General features: G+C 37.3%; 1 protein-coding gene across 1 annotated transcript in view; it reads right to left on the reverse strand.

The window, feature by feature from the left end:
* Nucleotides 1-18,099, reverse strand: part of DYNC2H1 (dynein cytoplasmic 2 heavy chain 1) — a 1,178,830-nt gene that overhangs the window by 323,205 nt on the left and 837,526 nt on the right. Inside the window, exons 73-75 of the mRNA XM_053705582.1 lie at nucleotides 13,004-13,076; nucleotides 8,965-9,129; nucleotides 7,327-7,448 (exon numbers count right to left, since the gene is read on the reverse strand). Of these exons, the coding sequence (XP_053561557.1) occupies nucleotides 7,327-7,448; nucleotides 8,965-9,129; nucleotides 13,004-13,076 (360 nt within the window). The remainder of the gene's footprint in view (nucleotides 1-7,326; nucleotides 7,449-8,964; nucleotides 9,130-13,003; nucleotides 13,077-18,099) is intronic.

The following is an 18,099-nucleotide window of genomic DNA, read 5'->3' on the forward strand; positions in this document are numbered from 1 at the left end:
CCGGTTAACACACTACAGTACTAGCCCCAGCTTCCCCTGGAGCCTTTACCTTATTTATAGTGAAAAACATGCTAAAAAGCAATCGATTTTAAAGCCCACAATAGTGTCAACCAGCATAGAGCCCTAAATATAAGCCATCCTTTTATACAGAGTCTAAGAAAAAATGGCTAACCTATCCCAGTGGGAATTTCTGACAGTCTTCTAGCATTACATGATCTTGTTAGAAAAATGACTGATCATACCTGAAGCAGTTAAACCTGCAAACTGTTCCCCCCAACTGATGTTCTCTGGTTTCAACAGTCCTGCGTGGGAACAGCAATGGATTTTAGTTACTGGTGCTAAAATTATACTCCTCTCAACAGAAATCTTCATCACTTTCTGCTGCAGAGTAAATAGTACAAACCGGCACTATTTTAAAATAACAAACTCTTGATAGAAGAAATAAAAAACTACAACTAACACCACATACTCTTTACCACCCCCGTGGAGATGCTACTTGTTCAGAGCGGCAAAGAGAATGACTGGGGGGCGGAGCTAGAGGGGGAGCTATATGGACAGCTCTGCTGTTGTGCTCTCTTTGCCAATTCCTGTAGGGAATGAGAATATCCCACAAGTAAGGATGAAGCCGTGGACCGGACACACCAATGTAGGAGAAATCAAGCGTTCAATCTCCAAGCAGTCAGCCGCAGAGAAATTAGATTTGGATGGTTGAAAGGACCCTGAAGTAGAAGGTCCTGCCTCAGAGGCAGAGTCCATGGTGTAAAGGAGGACATGTCCACCAGATCTGCATACCAAGTCCTGCGTGGCCACGCAGGTGCTATCAAAATTACCGATGCTCTCTCCTGTTTGATCTTGGCAATCAGACGAGAGAAGAGGGAACGGTGGAAACACATAAGCCAGGTTGAAGGACCAAGGCGCTGCTAGAGCATCTATCAGCACTGCCTTGGGATCCCTGGACCTGGATCCGTAACAAGGAAGCTTGGCATTCTGGCGAGACGCCATGAGATCCAGTTCTGGTTTGCCCCAACGTTGAATCAACTGTGCAAACACCTCCGGATGGAGCTCCCACTTCTCCGGATGAAAAGTCTGACTACTTAGAAAATCTGCCTCCCAGTTCTCTACTCCTGGGATATGGATAGCTGATAGATGGCAAGAGTGAATCTCTGCCCATTGAATTATCTTTGAAACCTGAAGAGCATTGAATATCGCTCTTAGTTCCAGAATGTTTATTGGAAGGAGTGCCTCCTCCTGAGTCCACAACCCCTGAGCCTTCAGAGAGTTCCAGACTGCACCCCAGCCCAAAAGGCTGGCATCTGTTGTTACTATTGTCCAATCTGGCCTGCGGAAGGTCATGCCTTTGGACAGATGGACCCGAGATAGCCACCAGAGAAGAGAATCCCTGGTCTCTTGATCCAGATTTAGTAGAGGGGACAAATCTGTGTAATCCCCATTCCACTGACTGAGCATGCAGAGTTGCAGCGGTCTGAGATGTAGGCGGGCAAACGGAACTATGTCCATTGCCGCTACCATTACGCCGATTACTTCCATACACTGAGCCACCGAAGGGCGAGAAGTATAATAAAGAACACGGCAGGAATTTAGAAGTTTTGACAACCTGTCCTCTGTCAGGTAAATCCTCATTTCTACAGAATCTATCAGAGTTCCCAGGAAGGAAACTCTTGTGAGAGGGGATAGAGAACTCTTCTTTTCGTTCACTTTCCACCCACGAGACCTCAGGAATGCCAGAACAATGTCCGTATGGGACTTGGCAATTTGGAAATTCGACGCCTGTATCAGAATGTCGTCTAAGTAAGGGGCTACTGCTATGCCCCGCGGCCTTAGGACCGCCAGAAGTGACCCCAGAACCTTCGTAAAGATTCTTGGTGTCGTAGCTAACCCAAACGGCGTCAGAAACAAATGAATTGGCTAGCTTAAGCACTTTAAGCTTGTCAAGTATATCATCCAATGGAGTTTCTACCTGTAAAGCCTCTTCCAGAGACTCAAACCAGAAGGCCGCAGCAGCAGTGACCGGGGCAATGCATCCAAGAGGCTGGATAATAAAACCTTGTTGAATAAACATTTTCTTAAGGTAACCCTCTAACTTTTTATCCATTGGATCTAGGAAAGCACAACTGTCCTTGACGGGAATAGTTGTACCCTTAGCTAGGGTAGAAACTGCTCCCTCCACCTTAGGGACCGTTTGCCATAAGTCCCGGTAGTGGCATCTATTGGAAACATTTTCTTAAAAATAGGAGGGGGAGAGAACGGTACACCTGGTCTATCTCATTCCTTAGTAATAATTTCTGAAAACCTTTTAGGTATTGGAAAAACATCAGTGTAAACAGGCACTGCATAGTATTTATCCAATCTACACAATTTCTCTGGCACTATAATGGTGTCACAGTCATCCAGAGTAGCTAAAACCTCCCTGAGCAACACGTGGAGGTGTTCAAGCTTAAATTTAAATGTAGACATATCAGAATCAGGTTGAAGCATCTTCCCTGAGTCAGAAAAATCACCCACAGAAAGAAGCTTTCCTGCCTCAGCTTCTGCATATTGTGAGGGGATATCAGACATAGCTACTAAAGCGTCAGAGAGCTCTGTATTTTTTCTAGTCCCAGAGCTGTCTCGCTTTGCTTGTAACCCTAGTAGTTTAGACAATACCGCTGTAAGGGTATGATCCATAACTGCCACCATGTCTTGTAAAGTAAACGCCATGGGCGCGCTAGATGTACTTGGCGCCACTTGAACGGGAGTCCCTTGAGCGGGAGTAAAAGGTTCTGACACGTGGGGCGAGTTAGTCGGCATAACTTCCCCCTTGTCAATTTCCTCTGGTGATAAATCTTTTAAAGACAGAATATGATCTTTATAACTTAAAGTAAAATCAGTACATTTGATACACATTCTAAGAGGGGGTTCCACAATGGCTTCTAAACATAATGAACAAGGAGTTTCCTCTATGTCAGACATGTTTAAACAGACTAGCAATGAGACCAGCAAGCTTGGAAAACACTTTGATAAATGTAAACAAGCAAAAAATAAAAACGGTACTGTGCCTTTAAGAGAAACAAATTTTGTCAGAAATTGAAAAACAGTGATAAAAAGCAGTAAATCTTACGAAATTTTTACAGTGTGTATAATAGACTAACAGAGCATTGCAACCACTTGCAAATGGATGATTAACCCCTTAGTTTCAAAACCGGATCAAAAAAACGATATAAACGTTTTTTAACAGTCACAACAAACTGCCACAGCTCTGCTGTGGCCCTACCTGCCCATACAACGACTTTTGAAGGCACAAAAACCCTTTGTAGAGGTCCTAAGTGTTCAGGGGACTCCTTCAGGGAAGCTGGAAGTCTCAAGCTGCAAAAACTACTGCACGATTTAGGCCTGAAATTAGGCCCCTCCCAACCTGTACTCACAGTGAGAGGGCCATAAAAAACTATCCCTAGGCAAAATCTAGCCAGCCATGTGGAAAAAACTGGGCCCCAATAAAGTTTTATCACCAATATGTAAAAAAAAAACGTTTAAACACTTCCAGCAAACGTTATCTTATTTTCAGTAATGTGAGAAAGTAATAAGAATATTACCTTTTACAGCAAGCATGATACTAGTCATTATTAAATCACTGTAATCAGGATTACCTTACATAAATCCGGTATTAACAGCATTTTCTAGCATATTCATTTCTCTAGAAAAATTTAAACTGCACATACCTCATAGCAGGAGACCCTGCACGCCATTCCCCCAGCTGAAGTTACCTCACCTCTTCAGTTATGTGTGAGAACAGCAATGGATCTTAGTTACAACCTGCTAAGATCATCAAAAACCACAGACAGACTCTTCTTCAACTTTCTGCCTGAGGCTAAAACAGTACAACTCCGGTACCATTTGAAAATAACAAACTTTTGATTGAAGATAAACTAAATAAACACCACATCTCTCTAGCTACTTCCTTTTTTGTCGAGAGCTGCAAGAGAATGACTGGGAGTGGCAGTTAGGGGAGGAGCTATATAGACAGCTCTGCTGTGGGTGATCCTCTTGCAGCTTCCTGTTGGGAAGGAGAATATCCCACAAGTAATGGATGATCCGTGGACTGGATACACCTTACAAGAGAAAAAAGCTTTAGAAGTACTTATATCAACATGTAGTCAAAAGATAAAAATACCCTCTGCACCTCGCCACAGCTCTGCTGTGGCGCCTACCTGCCCCAAGGGTACTTCGAATCAAGTTTCCAACCCTTCAGACCAGCTACACAGTCCAGGAGCCACTGAGTTACTGTTTGCTGCTGCTAAGCCTGAAGAAAGTGTGCCAATATAGGCTCCGCCCCTTAAGGTCAAAAGTCGGAGTAGGCCCAAACAACACCGCATGGGAATGCGGTTTTGCACTAAAGTAAAAATACACACACAATTACAACCCTCAAGCATAAAAACAATAAGTTATAAGTGCCAAAAATAAAAAACATAAAACATTGTTTTTTATATTGTCTCCCATGTCACATAATGCCCAAATATCAACTAATGATAAATATAATATAGGGACTCCAGTAACACCCCTCTTATTAAAATAGGTTTTATTACTTACCCCACATTCCCATACAGGGAAATAATGCCAGCCAGTTCTGATACACCAAGTCTCCTCAGAAAAAAAAGGCTGCACATACCTTAATGCTGCTTGTAGCATGAAACCGGTCTCCACACTGAAGATGCCTCATGTGTTACCTTCAGAAGTCTTGTGGGAACCAGCGTGGATCTTAGTTACAAATGCTAAGATCATCAAACCTCAGGACAGAAATCGTCTTCCATATCCCCCTGAGGAAAATAGTACCATTTAAAATAAAAAAACTTCTTGATTGAAGAAACTAAAACTAACACCTCACTTTACCATGTCTTCCTAGTATAACACAGGCAAAGAGAATGACTGAGGGTGGAGGGGAAGGGGAGGGGCTATATATACAGCTCTGCTGTTGTGCTCTTTGCCACTTCCTTTTAGCAGGAGGTTAATATCCCACAAGTAAGGATGAAATCCGTTGACTTGTCATATCTTTGCAAAAGAAAAAGGGATTATCTATCTTTATAAACAATAACATTTTTGGTGTTAACTATCCCTTTAAGGAGATAGTTAAGCACAGCAAAGCAGAGTAAAGGGCACAGAGCAGAACTGTGGAAACATTTAAGGTAGATAAAAGAATGCAAGGCACAAAAGAAAAAATTAGCAACCCTTAAGGTTAATACAGTCAAGTACAGTAGTTCATCAGAAACTAAGATTAACAAAGTCCCAGCAATAACAACAAAAGGAATGAAAAATACTAAATAAATTAAATTGTTAAGCTCTGATAAGAGGAAGTACTCTCACCATCTCCACAGGTAAAGGAAAGCTTCTCCTGACATGTCAGAGAAGGGAAGTATTGAAGCTAAAAAGCAAGCCAACATGAATTCTTAGCGCACCAGTACTACTGGTGAGTGTTAAAAATCTGTTTCCTGGTGGGGAATAATCTATTTTTAGTGCAGATGAAGAGAGAGCAACTGCCTTAAAGTCTGTGGTAACACTGGAGAGCACAAAAACTGGTCTCTATTCTTAAAATGACAGGTGCATCAAAATTAGTGCAAAATTAAACATGCCTAAATGTGCCCAACCTGCTTAGCAAAGTGTGTGGTGTGTGTGTGTATACAGGTCTCCAGGTTATTTGAAAACACAAAAATACATGTTCATGCTAATAGCCGGTGGGCTGTGGAAGGTTTAAAAGGGACATAAAGCCCAATTTTTTTCTTTCAATTTCCTTTTTTAACAACTTTCCAGTTTACTTATATATATTATTAAATTTGCCTAATTCTTTTGGTATCCTTTGTTGAAGAAGCAGCAATGCACTACTGGGAGCTTAGCTCCCAGTCCAAAGAATACAAAGCAAATTAGAAAATAGAAATAATTTGGAAAGTTGCTTAAATTGTATGCTCTATCTAAATTGTGAAAGATTAATTTTGACTAAGCTACTTCCTCTGCAGTGCTACCACAGAAGCAGAAAGAAGGGTCCATCCAAGGCAGTGCAAACACAGTGCCAAGGATCTCACAAAGAGCAGTACACTGTAGACCAGGGGATTGGCAGATAAATGTAACATCTCGATACTGGTAGAAGATTCCCAATGCCTGGCTGAACTCTTGTCTTCTCCTAAGTCCAGGAGGCACTCTGGGGGGGAATGGGTCTCACATTGTTTAGAGAACCCCTATCATTCAAGATGAAGCTTGGCACTTCTGAATACACCTCATCTTGAAGGAAAAACTGACTAAAGGATTCTGGGAGAGTGGGAAGGATTAAAGCTCATTGAGGTGTTTTTGCCTAATCCTAGAGGAATGATGTGTAATCCCACATGTGATGTCTTCTGGACCCCCACCTTCTTATAAATGAAAACTGCAATCCAACTAATTTAAACAATTTCGAACAATACTTTTAAAAACAAAAATTTTTTAGTTGTATAAGCTGGTACCTGAGGTGCACACAAGGACAGCTGCTGCTGCTAAACATTTAAGTTTCCCTCCATTTTTTTGCTGCCATAAGCTTTTACAGATGTCTTACCTTGAAAAAGCATTTGAACTGAGCTTTCCTCAGCAGCTCTTGTCCCACTCTCCATTAACTCTTTTACCTACACTCCATCCAATCATTATTTTCAACTGGGATCACCAGTAGGGACTTTCATTATAACTTATGAACTGAATTGTGTGACATTGTGCGTGCATGTGCATAACTGTGCACGTGATATTGTGTATAACTGTATGAATATGACACAAAGTATATATTTAAGAATGTGACAGTGTGTATGACTGTGTATAACATCATGTGTTTCACTGTATTACTGTAAAACAGTGTTTTAAAAACTTCATGTGGAATGGTGTGGGAAAATATTCTTGCACCAATATATCAGGTGTCCTTGGCAGAAAACCTTGGCTCTGCTCTGGATTTCCTAGAGCCAATTAATATGTTTATAAACTAACTTTTAATACAATGACACACTAAAAACTAATTACATACAAAATTATCTTTCTTTAGTTTGGATGGCATGAATAAATTACTGCTTCATTTAATGTTATATGGCTGTGTTTGACATGGTATAAACTATGTTCATGACCAGGAAATTTCAATTTCTGGTATATTCAAAACAACAACTGCCATAGCCGGAGGGCCTTTCTTTTAGAAAACATAACAATAAATCCCAATTATCCTGTAATATGCCACATCATACTGAGAATTATTTAATTAAATGTGAAGCAAAATGATGACAATAGATATTCTATAACAATAAAAAATACTTAAAATGAAACCAGTTTGCTTGCCTTTTCCAAGACTGGTAGCCAAGAAATGACAAGATGCATATTCTTTAAGCAAAGCCATTCTCCTTCCCGAGCACATTCCCGTAGTGTCTGTATAGCAAGATCGGCTTGACCTTGACCCATCGCTACCTACAATAGAAAAAAAAATATGTATATATGTTAGTATGTATGTCTATATATATATGTATATATATATATATATATATATATATATGTATATATGTATATATATATATATATATATATATATATATATATATATATACACACACAATCTTACCCTATGATGTGAAAATAAAGGGAAATTTAAACACCTTTTGCTTTTGTGTAAAAATTGTGCTTCCCTCATGCTCAGAAAAGTAAATTCTATAAACAAAGTTTTCTTCAAATGCTGGAAACCAGTAGCTGGTCTATGCAATTTGCAGCATTCAAATATAGAATACAGAAGAAGTTTTTTGAAAGATTGGACAAAGGTAAAAAAAAAGCAAGAGGTGTTTAGTATTGTTGACACCATCTGTATTGACATTACAGTGATTACACTGGAGCAGTATGAAGTCACAATTACACTTTCATTATACAGATGGGACATACAATTTTAAACAGCTTCTCAATTTAACTTTAATATCTAATTTGCCTCATTCTCTTGGTATCCTTTGTTGAAAATCATACTAAGGAAGGCTCAGGAGCAGCAATGCATAACTGGGTGCTTGTTGCTGTTGGTGGCTGCACATATACCCTCTTGTCATTGGCTCACCCGATGTGTTCAGCTTTAACAAAGGATACCAAGAAAATTAACCAACTTTGATAAAATAAGTAAATTGAAAAGTTGTTTAAAATTGTATGCTCTATCTGAAGCATGAAAGAAAAATTTGGGGTTATATGTCCATATAAAGGGACATAATACTCATATGCTAAATCACTTTAAAGTAATGCAGCATAAGTGTAAAAAGTTGACAGGAAAATATACCCTGAACATCTCTATGTAAAATGGGAAGATATTTTACCTCACAATTTTCTCAGCTCATTAGAGTAAGTGTTCTGTAAAAAGTTATCTTTCAGTTACTGCCCAGCTGCAGATAAAAATGAAAAAAGAGGAAGAAATGAACAGCAGCCAATCAGCATTAGCAGTGCTGAGGTCATGAACTGTTTTACTGTGATCTCATGCGTTTTCATAGTAAACTACCTTAAACTGAATAGGTAAATAACATGAGTGTCCATGAGGCATGTTCCCTTGCAAGTCACAGGAAAGGCATACTGACTGGCAGCGTAAAGTCCATTACAATGGGGTGTGAATATTTAAGACATTTTGAGGTAAAACATCTTCCTTTTTTACATAGAGATGTTCAGGTGATATTTTCTAGTCAGCTTTTTACAGCAATACTGCAACACTTTCAAGTGTTTCAACTTTTGGGCATCATGCCCTTTAACCATATATTCATACTAAATTGTATTCATTATAAAACAAATAAATGCACATATCATTATAATAGGAAGGTTTAATCCCAAATAATATCCCAACTTCTAAATTACAATACTTGCACATTTTGTAACAGATTTTGTTTTAACAAGATAAAAACAGAACAAATCAGACATAAACAAATTAAAAATAACAACAAAAGGCATCAATCTTGCATGTTGCACCTACTTCATGATAAAGTTCTCTGCCAATTTCTGCACTGGCGAGTTCCTGTAGCTCCTGAGATGGATCAGCTCCAGGAGATATAATAATCAGTATGGGCTCTATCGCCAATGTTTCTCTACTAAGGCGTTTCAGATTCAGCGGCGGAGGTGATAAGTCTCTGAGACCTAATTTAAGTAATAATATAATTTTACAAGAGAAACTATTTGTTCAAATACAAATAACTGTACAAAGAAAAGAGCTAAAACAATAACAAAATAATGGAAAATGTTAGAAAACGAGATTTGCACAATAAATATTTTTTTTTTAAATATAAATACCTAAATAAAAGCAAACATTGCTGTTCAAACCTTCTTTATGAATTATTGCTAGATTTTACAACAAAACTGTGCCTCGTCAATAGAGTACTTATTGTCTATGAGCATGTAGTGATTCTCTTTAATGGTAACAGTAATAACATAAGGCTGGCAATATGACATAAATGGTATACTTCGCTATTATCCAAATGGCTGAAAATAGTGATCATTATGACATTACCCACAAAGAGATAAGTTGGTGAACTCCACATCACTCAGTAGAAGACATGCCCAAAATGATTTCATTGGTTTATATAGGCCTAGGTTCCAAATGGAGAGGATCCTTTATCTTAAGCTCAGCCTTGCACAAAGAATAATGCACAATCTGGTTGATTAAATATTAAATATTGTTGGTTGGTTACATATTTTAACCAAAGCATCCTAATATGGCCAATTTTTGGGGCGTTCACTGTACATTTAATGGATAGTGCAGAGAGTGCTAATAGCTTGCTGTTCACGCTCATATTACAAATTTAGAATATGGAAATGCTCACAGCCTTCCTCAGGAACTCCTTTTTATATTTTATATGCATTTGCCAAAATGTGTTGAGCATATTAGATATTGTTGCACATAAATTCCAATGCCTTTAAATGCTATGAACTTGATTGTAGAGCCTACCTTTTCTGAATATCCTGTGAATGCATAAGAAAGATATAATATATGATACACTGTTATTGGTCGGAATTCTAAGATCATAGAAAGTAGCCTTTTTACCAGACTCTGAACCAGAACAAAAATAAAAGGCTGTTTCCAACTGGTTCCATCCTATGCTTTGTCTATGCTACTGCACAAATGGCAGTAAAATAATGTATAGGGAAATGGGTTATAAAATGGATTTGAAAAAAAAAAGAGCATATTTTATGAGCGTATTTGCACGTACAGGAAACGTTCTGAAGTGTTCCAGGTAATACCTTTAAGTCTTTAGAGATTTTCAGATACATAAAGGTTTCCTTACTTGACTTTACGATAGCCAATAACCATATGCATGTGGCATTTCTGAATATACAAAATAGATCATTTATGAGTACAACTTCACTTTCAGTTATGACAACCCTTTGTTTTGAATTTATTTTTAAAAATATTACTAGTCGATCTACAAAAAAAGGACAAACTAGCTACTTTTAAGGGGCCTTTGGTATAATTCAGCAGATTCAGTATACCAAAAGGAACTTTAGTAGACAATACACTTAACAACTAAAACTAAAAACATTGGTAGTTTAAGCATAGTAAGAAAGAAAGCATTGACTTGTTCACAGTCAAGATTAAGCAAAACGAGAAGAATAATTTGGATGCAGCTACAGATTGGTTAATTACAAGTATCAACATTTAAAAAAGTATTCTATATTAAAAAGGAATGTAATTATTATTTGTGACAACTACAATTACTGCTTATTCAAACACATTTAATCTAAAGTAACATTATTTGCCTTAGAAGGCAGAATAAACAATTTTATCAACACTGCAAATGAAGAACCCTCGTTCTTTTCCAATTGCAATCTGCATCTTTTTCAACTGAAGCTACACGTTATGTAATTTATGTCTAAAGACAGTGGTGTCTTCTGAATATACATATATAAATTGGCAAAACAAATGTTCTGCTGTAATAATGAAGTTCTGTTGAGATTTAATAAATCATTAAGAAATTCTTTAGTGCTTACTAAAGTCAAATTCCATTTGGAAAGAAAGGAAATTTCATTAAAATTAAATTCAACAAAATCAGATTTTTAAGGATAGAATATTATGCCAAACATGATCACAGTACATTTCTTAATTTATTCCATCTAGCTAGTATAATATTTCAAGTTCTAAGTCACTGTTTAATTATTGTCATAGAAATAGGAAAATATGCCAAAGCTATGGCAGACCATAAAATATTTTATTGTAAAGTGAATCATTAGGAGAAAAAATTAAATCCAGACCTAAGGTTCCCAAAATAACCCAATAATATTTAATAATTGTAACATAAATTATATCATACTATAGGTCAGTGTTTCTTTAAGTTTTTTTGCTGGTTTTTTTTATTCTTTATTTATTATTTTATTATTATTTTATTTATTTTATTTCAAGCACCCTTACTTTACTTTTGATATTGATTTGACAGTATTTCTGTTTGTTTTTTTTAATCCTGCAATGCCACATTTATAATGATTCCACAGTTAATTTTTGCTTAAACCCTGAATATAAAATCCATTACTATTAGTTATGTAGACAACAATAGTAATTTGCATTATTTTATGCAATGTCCAAAAATAATAAAATGAAAACTTGTTAAAATGAAAAGGCAGAGAGTAATTTTATTATTAATTTTGTATCTCTTCAATGACTTTGTGTTTATTACGGAATGTTGAAAAACACAAGGTCACAGTGAAGACATTGCCATGGTTACAACATTAGATTTAGACTAGTCAACCTCTTCTGATTCATGCTTCAAGAATGTGAATTTGCACTAATGCAATGTAAAATGATTAGTAAATACTAAAATGTAATTAATACAGCAAATACATTTCAATTAAAAATACACAAAATAAAATGCATGAATGTTCATGTTTAATTTCTGTCTGAAAATAATGGTTTAGAAACAACTATTAAAGGGACAGTCAAGTTAAAAAAAAAACTTTCATGATTCAAATAGGGCATATAATTTTAAACAACTTTCCAATTTACTTTTATCATCAATTTTGCTTGGTTCTCTTGGTATTCTTAGTTGAAAGCTAAACCTAGGAGGTTCATATGCTAATTTCTTAGACCTTGAAGGTCGCCTCTAATCTAAATGCATTTTGATAGCTTTTCACCACTAGAGGGCATTAGTTCATGTGTTTCATATAGATAACATTGAGCTCATGCACGTAAATTTACCAGAGTCAGCTCTGAATGGCTAAAATACAAGTCTGTCAAAAGAACTGAAATAAGGAGCAATCTGCAGAGCCTTAGATTCAAGGTAATTACAATGGTAAAATGTGTATAATTATAACTGTATTGGTTATGCAAAACTGGGGAATTGGTAATTAAGGGATTATCTATCTTTTAAAACAACAAAAATTCTGGTGTTGACTGTCCCTTCAATCTAGCATGTGCCATATGGTAGATGATAACATTAGTTTACTCATTTAATATTTAAGATCTGAGAAAATGAAGGGACACATATAGTACATACATGAGACCTATTTGTATTTTTTTATTATTATTTTGTTTGGGGGGGGGGGGTCAAATCATACTTAATTTTTAAATTCTTAAACATTTTTTAAGTTTTTCTCAATTCAACCTGTATGTGAAACATAAGTACATAGAATGCGGATATGCTCAAATACTCTATTAACTGTACATATTAGCATACTGCATTACAATTTAAGCAATGCAGAAATAAAATATATATTTTTTTTATGATTACTTCAATTACTAAATAACATGTTTATCTGGATAAATAAAAACATCAAACATTATCAGGTTCTCTTGAAATGACTGACAAATTTATCTGCATCTATGAAATTGTTGTTGGACAATAATATACTAAAATCAAATTAAAAATCAAAACACATAAATATGACTATACTAAATTCAAATCATTTATTTTAATTATCATTTTATTTTAAAAGGGGTATGTGAAATATATATGCTAAACTACGGAACAAGCCTAGAAGAATAAATAATAATAATAATAATAATACTGTGAGCTCAAATACATACCAAGATTTTGGCATACAAAGAGAGCCATTGCACTTTGAAGCCTGTCTGGTCTAATTGCTTGAACAAGTAACACCTAAAAAAGAGAAGTAAATTAAACGAAAAGCTGTTAATTAAAATTCAGACTGGCAAAATAGTTAGTAATAATAGCTTCACAGTATTCTGCTGCTGCGCAAGCGCATGATTAAACCACATTTGTTAATTTTTACACATTTTTTTTAAAAATATTAAAAGTTACCACAATTATTTGAAAGTGTAATGGATATGATAAACTTTATGATATTGCAGCACAAATGAAATACTATCTGACTTAACATACTTCTCCAATAGAAGAGGAATTAATGGTGTTGCCATAATACGTATAGCGCATGTTTTAAAGCCAAAACAAATGGCGAAAAAGGCCACAGGCAACAGCATTAGGCTGTTTCCAGCTGCTTATGAAATGTTCAGCTGTTATTAGACAGTTGCCCCTTTACACCTTAGTAGTCAATATTGACATGGTAGTACGGTAATTTATTTTTTAATATAATTTCCAGTGTTCTGGTAGAACCAGTGTACTCTTGGAAATGTATCTTTCATGGAGGTGAGAGTCCACATATCTTCATACATGAGATATATTTCCTGTCCACTAAGAGGAGGCAAAACCAACTTTACATTGCAGACAGAGTTTTGCTCCACCCCATCCAGAACTTTTAATTACACATATGGAAAAGGAGAGGATGAAAGCAGCAAAGAAGGGCAAATGAAGTGCAAAAACAGGACCCCCCCCCCACTAAAGATAGGAATAAACGTAAAGGGTTGCTATATTCTTGGGATATCTAGTCACTCTAATTTGTCCATCTAAAATGTTTTTATTTTCTAGTATGGATAGGAAAGGCAAGGGAACTGTAGTTACATTTTTAATGACTGGCTTTTCCTCTACCTAATTTGAAGAATCTTTATATATTCTTCTATCAAACTTTCGGCACTTATATTCTGAAACTGTAACATTGCAGTCTTTATTTGTATGAAATGGGAGAACGATATGAGCGCAGAACAAGAAGTCGCTACGCTAACAGTGAAATTAGAGGATCCCTATAACTAAAAAAAAAAAAAATACTTGCAAAACACCCTCATAAAACAGAGAGAGAGACTTCCGGCGAAACGGATGGGAGCAGGTTTGGTGAGCTCCGTGTATCCAGGCTCCTAAATCTGAGATTAAATCCCATAATTTGCCCGACAAGCTACATTCCTTGGCAGAGTCACTTGTCTAGACCTGCCCGGACTTAGTGAAGCAAGAGTCATAGGCTCCCTCGCTGGCAAGTCACTTTGCTAAACAGCTGGAAAGAGGTCGCGGCGGCGACCGGAGGAAATAAGAGGAAGCCCCAGATCATCAGGGGAGATAACATAATTTATGTAAGAACTTACCTGATAAATTCATTTCTTTCATATTAGCAAGAGTCCATGAGCTAGTGACGTATGGGATATACATTCCTACCAGGAGGGGCAAAGTTTCCCAAACCTCAAAATGCCTATAAACTACACCCCTCACCACACCCACAATTCAGTTTAACGAATAGCCAAGAAGTGGGGTGATAAAAAAGTGCGAAAGCATATAAAATAAGGAATTGGAATAATTGTGCTTTATACAAAAAAATCATAACCACCACAAAAAAGGGCGGGCCTCATGGACTCTTGCTAATATGAAAGAAATGAATTTATCAGGTAAGTTCTTACATAAATTATGTTTTCTTTCATGTAATTAGCAAGAGTCCATGAGCTAGTGACGTATGGGATAATGATTACCCAAGATGTGGATCTTTCCACACAAGAGTCACTAGAGAGGGAGGGATAAAATAAAGACAGCCAATTCCTGCTGAAAATAATCCACACCCAAAATAAAGTTTAATGAAAAACATAAGCAGAAGATTCAAACTGAAACCGCTGCCTGAAGTACTTTTCTACCAAAAACTGCTTCAGAAGAAGAAAATACATCAAAATGGTAGAATTTAGTAAAAGTATGCAAAGAGGACCAAGTTGCTGCTTTGCAAATCTGATCAACCGAAGCTTCATTCCTAAACGCCCAGGAAGTAGAAACTGACCTAGTAGAATGAGCTGTAATAATCTGAGGCGGAGTTTTACCCGACTCAACATAGGCAAGATGAATTAAAGATTTCAACCAAGATGCCAAAGAAATGGCAGAAGCTTTCTGGCCTTTTCTAGAACCGGAAAAGATAACAAAAAGACTAAAAGTCTTTCGGAAAGATTTAGTAGCTTCAACATAATATTTCAAAGCTCTAACAACATCCAAAGAATGCAATGATTTCTCCTTAGAATTCTTAGGATTAGGACATAATGAAGGAACCACAATTTCTCTACTAATGTTGTTGGAATTCACAACTTTAGGTAAAAATTCAAAAGAAGTTCGCAACACCGCCTTATCCTGATGAAAAATCAGAAAAGGAGACTCACAAGAAAGAGCAGATAATTCAGAAACTCTTCTGGCAGAAGAGATGGCCAAAGGAACAAAACTTTCCAAGAAAGTAATTTAATGTCCAATGAATGCATAGGTTCAAATGGAGGAGCTTGAAGAGCCCCCCAGAACCAAATTCAAACTCCAAGGAGGAGAAATTGACTTAATGACAGGTTTTATACGAACCAAAGCTTGTACAAAACAATGAATATCAGGAAGAATAGCAATCTTTCTGTGAAAAAGAACAGAAAGAGCAGAGATTTGTCCTTTCAAGGAACTTGCGGACAAACCCTTATCTAAACCATCCTGAAGAAACTGTAATATTCTCGGTATTGTAAAAGAATGCCAAGAAAAATGATGAGAAAGACACCAAGAAATATAAGTCTTCCAGACTCTATAATATATCTCTCTAGATACAGATTTACGAGCCTGTAACATAGTATTAATCACAGAGTCAGAGAAACCTCTTTGACCAAGAATCAAGCGTTCAATCTCCATACCTTTACATTTAAGGATTTGAGATCCTGATGGAAAAAAGGACCTTGAGACAGAAGGTCTGGTCTTAACGGAAGAGTCCACGGTTGGCAAGAGGCCATCCGGACAAGATCCGCATACCAAAACCTGTGAGGCCATGCGGAGCTACCAGCAGAACAAACGAGCATTCCTTCAGAATCTTGGAGATTACTCTTGGAAGAAGAACTAGAGGCGGAAAGATATAGGCAGGATGATACTTCCAAGGAAGTGATAATGCATCCACTGCCTCCGCCTGAGGATCCCGGGATCTGGACAGATACCTGGGAAGTCTCTTGTTTAGATGAGACGCCATCAGATCTATTTCTGGAAGTTCCCACATTTGAACAATTTGAAGAAATACCTCTGGGTGAAGAGACCATTCGCCCGGATGCAACGTTTGTTGACTGAGATAATCCACTTCCCAATTGTCTATACCTGGGATATGAACCGCAGAGATTAGACAGGAGCTGGATTCCGCCCAAACCAAAATTCGAGATACTTCTTTCATAGCCAGAGGACTGTGAGTCCCTCCTTGATGATTGATGTATGCCACAGTTGTGACATTGTCTGTCTGAAAACAAATGAACGATTCTCTCTTCAGAAGAGGCCAAAACTGAAGAGCTCTGAAAATTGCACGGAGTTCTAAAATATTGATCGGTAATCTCACCTCCTGAGATTCCCAACTCCTTGTGCCGTCAGAGATCCCCACACAGCTCCCCAACCTGTGAGACTTGCATCTGTTGAAATTACAGTCCAGGTCGGAAGCACAAAAGAAGCCCCCTGAATTAAACGATGGTGATCTGTCCACCACGTTAGAGAGTGTCGAACAATCGGTTTTAAAGATATTAATTGAGATATCTTTGTGTAATCCTTGCACCATTGATTCAGCATACAGAGCTGAAGAGGTCGCATGTGAAAACGAGCAAAGGGGATCGCGTCCGATGCAGCAGTCATAAGACCTAGAATTTCCATGCATAAGGCTACCGAAGGGAATGATTGTGACTGAAGGTTTCGACAAGCTGCAATCAATTTTAGACGTCTCTTGTCTGTTAAAGACAGAGTCATGGACACTGAATCTATCTGGAAACCCAGAAAGGTTACCCTTGTCTGAGGAATCAAAGAACTTTTTGGTAAATTGATCCTCCAACCATGATCTTGAAGAAACAACACAAGTCGATTCGTATGAGATTCTGCTAAATGTAAAGACTGAGCAAGTACCAAGATATCGTCCAAATAAGGAAATACCACAATACCCTGTTCTCTGATTACAGACAGAAGGGCACCGAGAACCTTTGAAAAAATTCTTGGAGCTGTAGCTAGGCCAAACGGTAGAGCCACAAACTGGTAATGCTTGTCCAGAAAAGAGAATCTCAGGAACTGATAGTGATCTGGATGAATCGGAATATGCAGATATGCATCCTGTAAATCTATCGTGGACATATAATTCCCTTGCTGAACAAAAGGCAAGATAGTCCTTACAGTTACCATCTTGAACGTTGGTATCCTTACATAATGATTCAATATTTTTAGATCCAGAACTGGTCTGAAGGAATTCTCCTTCTTTGGTACAATGAAGAGATTTGAATAAAACCCCATCCCTGTTCCGGAACTGGAACTGGCATAATACTCCAGCCAACTCTAGATCTGAAACACAATTCAGAAATGCTTGAGCTTTCACTGGATTTACTGGGACACGGGGAAAGAAAAATCTCTTTGCAGGAGGTCTCATCTTGAAACCAATTCTGTACCCTTCTGAAACAATGTTCTGAATCCAAAGATTGTGAACAGAATTGATCCAAATTTCTTTGAAAAAACGTAACCTGCCCCCTACCAGCTGAGCTGGAATGAGGGCCGCACCTTCATGTGGACTTAGAAGCAGGCTTTGCCTTTCTAGCAGGCTTGGATTTATTCCAGACTGGAGATGGTTTCCAAACTGAAACTGGCTCCTGAGGACGAAGGATCAGGCTTTTGTTCTTTGTTGAACGAAAGGAACGAAAACGATTATTAGCCCTGTTTTTACCTTTAGATTTTTTATCCTGTGGTAAAAAAAGTTCCTTTCCCACCAGTAACAGTTGAGATAATAGAATCCAACTGAGAACCAAATAATTTGTTACCCTGGAAAGAAATGGAAAGT

Source organism: Bombina bombina, chromosome 3, assembly GCF_027579735.1.
Source record: "Bombina bombina isolate aBomBom1 chromosome 3, aBomBom1.pri, whole genome shotgun sequence".
Taxonomy (NCBI): Eukaryota; Metazoa; Chordata; class Amphibia; order Anura; family Bombinatoridae; genus Bombina; species Bombina bombina.